Source organism: Acanthisitta chloris, unplaced genomic scaffold, assembly GCF_000695815.1.
Source record: "Acanthisitta chloris isolate BGI_N310 unplaced genomic scaffold, ASM69581v1 scaffold602, whole genome shotgun sequence".
In the NCBI taxonomy this organism is placed as follows: domain Eukaryota; kingdom Metazoa; phylum Chordata; class Aves; order Passeriformes; family Acanthisittidae; genus Acanthisitta; species Acanthisitta chloris.
In genome coordinates, this window is record NW_008661931.1 from 12157 (window position 1) to 22795 (window position 10639).

General features: G+C 40.4%; 1 protein-coding gene across 1 annotated transcript in view; it reads left to right on the forward strand.

The window, feature by feature from the left end:
* Nucleotides 1-10639, forward strand: part of LOC103798126 (DEP domain-containing mTOR-interacting protein) — a gene marked incomplete at its 5' end in the record, with an annotated part of 23234 nt that overhangs the window by 1869 nt on the left and 10726 nt on the right. The window contains 2 exons of the mRNA XM_009070370.1: nucleotides 2104-2174; nucleotides 2838-2942. Coding sequence (XP_009068618.1) covers nucleotides 2104-2174; nucleotides 2838-2942 — 176 coding nt within the window. The remainder of the gene's footprint in view (nucleotides 1-2103; nucleotides 2175-2837; nucleotides 2943-10639) is intronic.

Sequence of the window (10639 nt, forward strand, 5' to 3'; positions counted from 1 at the left end):
AGTATGGTTATGGGGGTATTTTTTTCTCTCTCCTTTTAGCACATTTCCTTCCTTCTCCATAGGCTCTGCTGGAAATTCAGTATGAGGCTCTGAATTAAAATAATTGGAAGGACTCAGTAGGATTGTATGCTCAGAAGACATAACCCCCTACGCCAGACCTGGGAAGTGCTGTCAGTGCTAGTGGTTGTTGCTGTTGGGCATTCAGCACTGCCTTCCAATATGTTTATCCCTATATGTGAGGGGCTTGCCCCTATATGAAGAGCACCACAGTATCATGTTTTGGCAGAATATCTCTCAGGTTTACTTCCCAGAAATGCTCTGGTAGGTTTTGTATGGGGAGCTCTTTGTCTCCAGTACATTAATTATATCCTGGAAAATTTTTAGGGATAGATAGAACAGCATTCATGCACTGTCCATAAATGTGTATGTTATCTGAAGTATGCCAACTATTCAGTTCATTTATGGTTCTGATTTTATATGAAGTGTCAACCCATGAGTAGTGAGAACAAGTTTATTTTAATGCAGCTGATTATGCAACACTTGAAGAAAAAGGATAGGCTGATGTTGCCCTTGCATAAATTCTTTATTTTTCAAAAGCAGTTTTCCCTTAGGACTAGTTTTCAAACTCTGAATAGCTTTAATAGATTCATATTTCAAAGAAGACAGCAATGGGCTTATAAACAGGCTGATTCTTAAGAGTTATACAATTACTGCAATGTAGGGTTATTTCTCCCATAGTGCAAGTACAGGTCCACACGTCAGCTCACACATGTTAACATAAAGGCTGTCAGATGTAAATGTTATGAGGCAATTCTTAATCCTTTGCTGGTCTATAAAGTGATTCTGTTCACAAATATTTTCTGCTATCCAGACCCAGAGCCTGTCACTGAACTGTGTGCTACTCAACACAAGGCAGAGGTATATTTATTGTCAGATGAGTTCTCTTGCAGCAAACACTTAAAATACACCCAGGTAATGACTTGACCAATCATGTAGAAAAACAGTCATCAAACAAAAAAAAATTTTCAGGAGGTATAATGAAGGGAGGCACATAAGGGAGCCCTGTGTGGATGACATACCTGATTCTGACTTGTTGAAAGAGCACAATCATTTATTTTTTTTTATGTTGACCAGATACACTTTGCAAAGTGTAACACTGACTAAATGACAGTTTGTCAAAATTAATGGGAAAATAAAAATATACATACTAGTTTGTATGCTAGAAATACCATCTGTGGGAAATTGTCTCCCACCTGTGACTGAAAAGACAGACATCATCAAAATTATTTATCGCTGAAAGAAAAACAGCCATAATTTTATGGGTGAAGCAGGCAAATTGGGTGATAAACATTTATCTTTCTGTTATGCTCCATCTTGTGAAGCATTTATAGACAGATAAAAAAATGGCACACAGGATGGTACTGATTTGATTTGGCAGAACTTTAAATTCACTTTGTTTGGAGAAAAATTACCCCATTATATAGCAAGGCAGTGGGGACTCACCTGCAGAAACTTACTGGTATTTCCATTCATGTAAAATACCAGCCAGCTATAGGTTACCTAGTCTGTTCCTGGAGTTACAGATCTGTGCCTACAACTGCAGAAATCTCTGGAGATTATTTCTGACACAACCAGGCTTTTCTTGTTGCTCAATTCTGTGATTCAAACCTGACTCAGATGAAATAGTAGAGAGCACCCAACAAGCACACAGCAAGCTGGGCAGAAAAGATGCTCCATGCCAGGAAGGTTATTCACTTGTTTCAACACTGGACACAGGACAGCCACTTCTGATCTTTGTGATAGTGTTTAGGGGATTTTGATTGCAGACAGCAAAGTGTGTTGGCTAAATGCCCCAATTTTCCAAAGATCTCATCATTTGTACTCAGAGTTATTCTGCAGGCTTTTCCTTGGCTCTCTTACTACTTTCAAGCAAGTCTGCAGGAACTGAAAGAATCTATGGAAAGTGAGACCAAGAAGATGTTGTATCCTAACACTGTACCTGATTTATAAGGAGACACTGTGTATCCCAGCACTGTACCTGATTTATAAGGAGACACTCCAGAGGAATGTTTATATTGAATATTCATTTCTGTACTTCCACAGTATTAAAAAGACCCGTGACTGCTGATGAGCTCTTGACGCCTGGAGCCCCATACGTAAGAAAAACTTTCACGGTATGTCTTCAACATTTTTCTTTATTTTCTGCATGTTATATGCATGAGGCCATCCAAACAGACATTTTCTGATGGATTAATTAGGACTTATTTGCATTTGCTGAGGTTTGTACTTTGAAATCCCAAACTCCATTATCAGTACTTCCACACATTTCAGGTCTGCTTCTGCATTTGTTTATCCTGTCTTTATGCCAATGTAGTACTGCTGACTTAAAAGGAGTGTAAAATTACATAAACCCAATAACATCTGTATTATACAAACTCATCTAGACTTGGTGCTCCTGGTAATGCTTGCTCTGCAGGAGTGGATCGCCTACCTAAACTGAAGTTCTCCACCAGGATCTTTGTATATGATGGGCCAGAAATTTTGACTCATATGTACTATTAGAGCCTTTCTGTAAAGACATTTTTGAACCTAGTCATTGGAAGCATTGCTTTTGACAGCCTCCCTAGTTCAGCAAAAAAAGTTCATTAAAAGTAAGAGGAATCATTTGGGTAGAGCCTTTCCCATGAGTGACATAGCAGCCTGCACACAATGTCCTTTCAACACTATGTGTTGGAAGTATGGAGATGTTGAAATTATGTCTTGGACTACTTAGATGTTGCCCACTTGAATTTCTTGGAGTTGCATGAAGGTGATCATGTCCTTCTTTAACTTTCCAGATCGTCGGCGACGCGGTGGGCTGGGGCTTTGTGGTGCGGGGGAGCAAGCCCTGCCACATCCAGGCTGTGGACCCCAGTGGGCCAGCAGCTGCAGCTGGGATGAAGGTGGGTTTACAAAACAGGATGATATCCCAGGAGATTTTGTGCTGCTCAGGGAAGGTATTGGGCTGCCTGTAGGGCAGAGGGAGTGATGTTTTTGTTGCCAGCATTGGGTACCTTTGTCCCAGTTTCAGGCGTTTATGCACAGTGAGTTCTACTGCCTTTCACCCCCCTCCTGTTTCTTTTCTTCTGTCCTTGAGATTCTCGAGGTTCCTTTTTCACATGAAACTCATTTATCCTTTCCAAGTTGCTTTCCTGACCTTTTCTCTTTTAGGGATGGGTTTTTTTTCATTTGATTGGCTGGTTTTGCTGGTTGTGGTGTTTTGGATTTTTGGTTGATTTTTTTAAATTTTATTTTCATGTTTTTTTCAACTCTGTACAGTTATACCTTCCCTCTTTACTTTGCAATTTATGTAGCTTCTGGACTTTGCCTATATAGGAAGAGGCAAAGTCAGACATACCTAGTGAAAGTGAGTCTAGCATAGCCCATTGTTTGCTGTAAAGCAGTTAAGATTCAAGACATTTTAGAAAGAAGAAAGGATGATACTTTCACATTTCTTAAAGAGTTGAAGTAGTTTCATATTTCATTTAAGAATCAATAAGTGCACCTTCCGTGGGAGGTCTTTTGCACTACTAATGCAGAGCCCATTGACATACCTATGGGTTTGGATTACATCCTGGATATATCTGTGAATTAATCTCTGCCTTGTGCAATGGGAAAAATAAAAGCAAAGCATTATGTCAAGTACAAATGAAAACAAAAACTGGAAACGAGCTACTACACCTGCTCCAGTGTCCAGGATGGGCCAGACAGAAAGATTAAATTGTCAGTTTATGTCATGTTTTATTTTATGGTAACAACACAGATGAAGATTTAAATGTATTCCACATGCAGCCCAGTTTGCCATGAATTTTGTCCCACCTTCTAATTCATCTCCATTTCCCATCACACTCACTCCAGCTGCCTCCCACCCATATGTTCACACCCACCAGGCTGGAGGCAGTGTGTGCTGCTGTGACTCCAGTGATGTACATCCTGTCCACTGCACAGTGCCAGGCCTGCCATGGCACCCTCCTTAGCAAGTGCACTACAGGGATTTCTCCTGTCTGCTGATTTATGTTTTTTTAATGAAACTTGCAAGAACATACTGTCTTTGAAACGTTTACTTCTTCTGAGTACAGGAAAGCAGAACCCCTGGGACAGGGAATGGCAGCTGCAGAGCCTGTTGGTGCATGCAGCACCCTGACACATCCCGCTGGCAAACAGCTTGATTCCTGAGGGAGATGGTATTTTTTTTATATGTTTTATACAATGCCCGAATATAATATACAGTTACAATTATTATATTAAGAATATAATTTTCAAATAGTAATCCTGCCCAAAGTTTAAAGGACCTAAATTTAAAAATAATGAATGTATTCATGTGCATGTTCTAGACCCTGAACTTGGGAGTTTGATATTTTACAGCATCTTTTATTCTTTGAATGTAGCAGTGAAGTAGAGCTATTCTGAAACCTGACTTGTAAAAATAACACTTTATTGTCAAATGTATAATCTAATGGTCTACCTGAACCATTCAAACCATAAGAATGCAAAATAGTTTGCCGTCCTGAGGGGAGCAAACAGTATTGTAAAACTGGGATATATTGCTGTGAATTTACACAAAGGACAGATCTGATTATTTTCAAAGTTGTTACCTTTATATAAAACCACTTTTCAGAGCAGAATTGCACATAAAACTTTATGGCCATATATTAGATGAGCTCCTGTTTAGACTCCAAAATCAGTGCCCATTTTTGGAAACATTGAACACTTCTAACCCAGTGAAGAAATGCCACTTTTCTTTGAAAATAAGGGGTTTTGTTGAGATGTTCCCATGGCAATAAGTATGTAAACCATAGTGCAGTATTCAAAATTTTAAAATATCTATGTCACTTAATCCATCTGTTTACAGAACTCCTCAATCTGGCAAATTTAAAGGAATCAAGTGACAGGCTTTAGATGACAGCTCCCTGAAATTAAACCCTCCCTTTTGTGGAGCTGCGGGAAGGACACTTTGAAAATAGGCTGTTGGGCATGGTAACTTCTGGTGGGCTGGTGCAAGAGGCTTTTGTCTGCAGAAAGAGTGCTACACCAAAGAAGTGCTAACAAGGAAAGTTGGCTATGATGAAAAGGGCAAGAATTTGAAGAAGAGCCAAGACTTGGAGTTTGCAGTTTGTAGAAAAGTTCTTGGCAGTAGCAGCAAGGTTTTTCCTCCTAAGGAGATGCATCCAGTATAGTTGTTTTTGGAAGTGTCTGTTTGTAAAGCTTGTGATTTTGCACTTACCTCTTCTGGAGAGCACTATTTTCATGTCTTTGCATTATGCTGGACAAATTGTTGAGGGAGAACTGCTGCCTACAATCTCATTGTAGGCCGTCAGTTTGAGCAGTCAAAATTCTACCATGTGTTATAGAAAGCAGTAAACATTGCAGGTTCAACCTACCTGCAGGATTTTGTGGTGGCTTGCTTTCAGTATGACCTTGGCTGGGCTCCTGGCCTGCTCCAAAGTGCTGTGAGCTGGGAGTCTGAGTAGAAATCTCAATGAGCTTGGGACAGTGCTCTGACCACACACAGTGGCTGTGCAGTGGGCATGGGAGGCACGAGGTTCCGTCACACACATGCACCTTGGCGTGGCAGCACATGCCATCTCCTTACACATGACATCCTGTTCTCAGAGAATTTTCAGACAGTTTGTTTCTGAGAAAATCCCTACTAGCATGGTCTGCTGAAGATGTGTGGGAGGGTATTATGTTTTTTGGCTTTAGGTCTTGATACCTCTTCTGGGGCTGGTAAGTAGGATTACCATTTACAGTCCGAGGTTTTAGATATGAAGCTGACAAGAAATACCTCATCAATTAGCTTTATTAAAATATTTTTGGTCCTGGTTTGTTGAAGTGTGGTTGCCTGTGACAGCATTGTGAAGAGGGTGGTTGCTGTAAGCACATTAACAAGTGGGAGCTGGAGGCGCCGTGGGGCCATGAAAGGAGTCAGTGTTGTGATGTGTACTTCTAAGTTATTTGCAGCTCTGTTTAGCTGTCTGCTGTCGTCAGCAGTGGCAAACAGGAACAGGAGGATTTTGAAGTTCCCAGGTTACTTTAATATTCAGTACTAACTGGCTGCAAAAGCTGGTTCTCTGCCAGTCATTGTCAGGAAAACTCTCCCTTTCTTCGGTGTTTTATTCTGTAAATCCATTGCTGTGTTTAAGGTGCATGTATTTGGAAAGTTATACAACTGGACTTCAAACTAGTGACTTAGGTTATGCATCACATGCTGTTAGTGTGACATCACTGTGACAGAGTGTGACAAAATGAGCAAACCTAGCTCAGTGTGAGGCTTGTGAGAGGGACAAATTTATCAGTCATTTTGCTGATTATCTGTTCTTCCCATTGGTTTGAGAAATCAGCGCCCAACTCAAGCCTTTGGGGAATGCTAAAGAATGTCTGATTCCCTAAACTGATTTTGAACAAATTGGTATTTATAGCTATTATACCTAAAGCCCTTTTGTCATACAAATTGCCAATGGCCACTCAAACTTTCTAGTCTATTCTAGTTCTCCTTCATTTCAGTCAGCACCAGGGAGTTTGAAGGACCACATATGTGAGCTTGAAGACTGGGATTTATCTTGTATAAATAAGGCACAATGTACATGCCTCCATTTAACCCTCTCCATGAAACTCAGGAAAGGGAAGATACCGCAGTGTTTGGTGCTGGGCCTCTAACCCTTTAAAGCCCTGGGGAGATGCTTCAGTGCTCATTGAAGGTATCTGAAGGGTACTTGCACTTTTTCATGGGACTGAGCTTTACATGAGAAGATGAAGTAGGTTTGGATAAATATTTATACTGTGCACTAGCATATGGTGTTGTTGAAGCAGATGCAATTCAGTCTTAGCATTTTTATCTTATACCAACATGTTACTGATTGTAGAAAAGCATAAATTACACGAGTTGCCATCTGTTTTCAATTACAGCATGAAAACACTGAGGCAGGTTGGGATTTTCCTTTAGCTGTGTTACCAGCTTGCTGCCGAATTTGATAATTACATTAGAGTGAATTCAAAATGAATGTATTTGGTAATGTGAACACTCAAAAAAAGTTGCTGACAAACTGCTTTCATAGCTTGGCCGTAAATAGCTAAGCAGCAGAGCTAAACGCACATGGCACCGTGTGTGATGAATGCCACTACTGTCAGGCTGGAACATAAATGTATATATTAGGTTCAAACATGTCTCTGTAAGTGACTGCCTCAGTTTCTGATAGTATGTAATTATATACCATAACATAAAGGTCTGTTCTCCTCCACAGAAACATGGAAGCTGTATCCAAACATCTCTGACTTTAGAAAAATCGATTTGTAAGAAATCAGATTTGATGTTTTACCATAAAATCAACTCTGGTTTTGCAAAACCAAAAAAAATTCAAAGGAGTTTTAAATCTGTCTTTCACTTTATGCAGTGGTAACGAGGACTTCAGATTTTATGTGCTATTATCCATCACAGAGATTGGAGAGTGAGCTGAGTACAGTAGCCATTTGCCTTGAGAATCATTCAAGTCATGCTCAAGAAGAGTGGTTGTCACATTAGGGCATGTTAAGAGCATAGTAAGAGCATAATGCTGAACAGTTTGGATGCTTTTTAAAAATTATTTATTTAATCTTTAGTAAAAATCTTTCTAAAAAACTGTAAAGAAAAATTTAGCAATTATTGTTAGTCAGTAGCATAATGATTTGACAGAAGTTGGAAGAGATCAGTATTTGTGAATGTGAAAATACTCAGCTCTGCCATCAACGTGAAAAATGGGTTAGTGGCTGGTTGTCCTTGACAGCATGTTTAACAGCATGTGTAGCAGTCACCGTACTTCCCCAGTCAGTGAATGAATCTGTGCCTGGGTGTTCTGCTCTGTGCCTGCTTTCTCTTTTTGGTCTGTAGTCATCATTTGCTCAAGGAGTTTGTTGGTGAGCTGTGGTGATGCCTCTGTAACTGTCCCGAAGTTTCCATTTCCAGTGTGTGTGTTTAATTAACCTCAATGAGTAGTTCACAAATTTTTACAGTGAGTCTTGTTACCACTTTTAAATATGTTGGACCTACCCTAAAACCATGTTACTCTTAACTGTACTGGGATTAGTGCCATCAAAATTATCATAGCAATGTGCTTCCATGAGTACTGGGCAGAAAACTGCATAGCACCTATCTCCTCTTGTCTGGGAGTTTTATGAATTCAGCCCTCTCACTAGAGGCTTCTCTTACTGAAGGAAAATGTGATTTTGAGAGCTGCATTGTTTGTCACTGCCAGAACTTCATCTGGTTGCCTAAAGGAGACAGCTTTGGCAAATCTCTGCTTTGCTTTCATTACAGGCTACTACAAGTGCAACAACAGAGTCGTTATGTCCTTGATCATCCTTTACATTAGCATAGTATCTTTAGGTTGAAAACATGAAATATTTCTCAGCAATCCTCCTTTCTCCTTGTCCTTGGGAATCCCAATGCAGCATTGCATGTCACCCTTCTGCCCCTTTGCTGCACCTGCTACTCAGTCCATTTTATTCCTCTTCTGTGGTGCAAGCCCTGTTGTTGTTGGACTTCTGTGTCAGCAGACTATCTTAGGGACACTGTGCTGCTGGGCTGCTGGTGAACCTGCCTCGTGGTGGTCACAGGGAAGCCACAATTTGGATTTGGATTCTCCTCTTTACCCTGTCACAAACCCTCTGTGCAATGCCTAGTCTTTCCCACCGGAATGCACAGGCATTCTTGTAAAGTAGCTTGGGTTTAAACAGATGAAAAATCCCAGCAAATCTGGTGTATTAATCGAACACAATCAAAGCATTCAATGAATGGATCCATTTTGGTGCCTGTACAAATGAAAAAACATCTAGGTTTGCTAAAGTTTTCTTGTGTTTCATGGGGCTGTGGTTCACAGCATAAGGTCCATGTTTCCCAGTCTCAGAGCAGAGAATTTGCAGACTGGACCTACTGACTCCCATGAAGCAATGTTACACCAGCACAGGCTCCACCAAGTTTCAAACTTCAGTTTGTACAACTGTCCTGTTCCTAAGCCATCCTCCTCTCTCTCCTGATGAGAAATTTGTATTAACTCCAAATGCTTTCTTTGTGATGTACCACCCTGCCACCCCTGCCTAGGTTGTAATTGCTGTGCAGATAGAGATTTTCTATTTCCAATGATACCATATTCCTGTCTCTACTGATCTCTGCCAAAATTCTCCTCTGATTTGCTCTTTTTCCACAAATAAGTCATTTGACTCCACATGTGATATTTCAGTTCTTTTAAAGCCACGATAAAGCTCCTGTCGTCTTCCGACATGTCAGAATTTCACCCTACATTTCTCCTTTTTTTTGGTGGGTCTTCATTTTTTCTGTTTGTTTCCTTGATTTGCCGTGCTTCTTTTCCCACACTGTTGTTTAAGAATGAGTTTGTTTTGAAGACATCTCTTCTGAGGCAGCAGACTTTTTGTTGAAGTTGTTTTGGAAGGTTAAGCGAGCCCCACCCTTGTGCAGGTGCCTTGGAGTGCATAGTCACCACCAAGTAGCTGTGGTCTGGGACCACACTTGCTTCAGTGGAGCATGGGCTTCTGTTCTTCTGAGCCAGTGGACGTAAAATTGAATAAAATTCAGTCATCTTTATATTGGACTAGAGACAGGTGCTTGCTGTGACTATCTGTGACTGTTCTGTGGTAAAGAAATCAAAACTTGGCATGTGAAAAGTCACCTGCTGAGGTATAAGGGGAAAGACCCCTCCCATGCCATTGGGCAGCACAGTGCTCAGACGTCAGCCAGCAGGATGTAAACTGCAAACTGCACACACAAAACAAAACAGAGAAAAATTCTTTTTATGATTGTTGGTCCTGGTTTTGAACAACAGGATCTGTGTTATTCACTATAGAGACAGGAATTAAGGCAGTGGGAATTCCTAGGTGGAATATAGTGAGTTCAGCTTTTTGCGTATAAATTTCAGCTTTAACAGTGAAGTTTCACACCCCCCCCCCAAACTTACAGGACACATGCTTAGCAAGGTTTTACTTGCTTATCCCAGACTTGAATTTTGGCCTGCAGAACAGTATTAGATTTCCAATAACTCTGTGTGATTTTTCCTAAAGACTCGTAACAGAGAGAGTTTTACTGGGCAATAAAATGACTTTTTTTTCTTTGCAACAACTGAAACCTTATGTGAATACAGAAAGTTTCATAATACCTCAGAGCTCTTTTTTTTTTTCTGCATTCACAGCAGTGTACTTGACGTTAGAATTGAACCTGTTTGTAAGCCAGTCACCTAAAATGCTGTTGGGCAACAAGTGACCCACTATAGTTGTGCCTGCACATTGGCTACATTGGCTTCTTGTAAATAGCAAGTAAAAAAAAAATCATCTACAGGTTCATGATTGGAGGTCAGTGGATTTTTTAAATTTACTCACATTATTTTAAGAAATGGTAGTTTAAAAAAGTTAGTGGTGTTTTATGTCAGGATAACCCAGATATCTGAGCACTCTGCCTTTATGAAAGTGCTTTCTTGATTGTTTCTGGCATCTTACAGCTGTAGCCATTCAGAAAGAGAGACAGCAGCACTGGTTTCAGCTGTACTGTAAAACAGGGCTGTGCTTGTGTTTTGATGCAACTTCCAAATTCCAGAGTGGTCTGTAGCCCATTGAATGC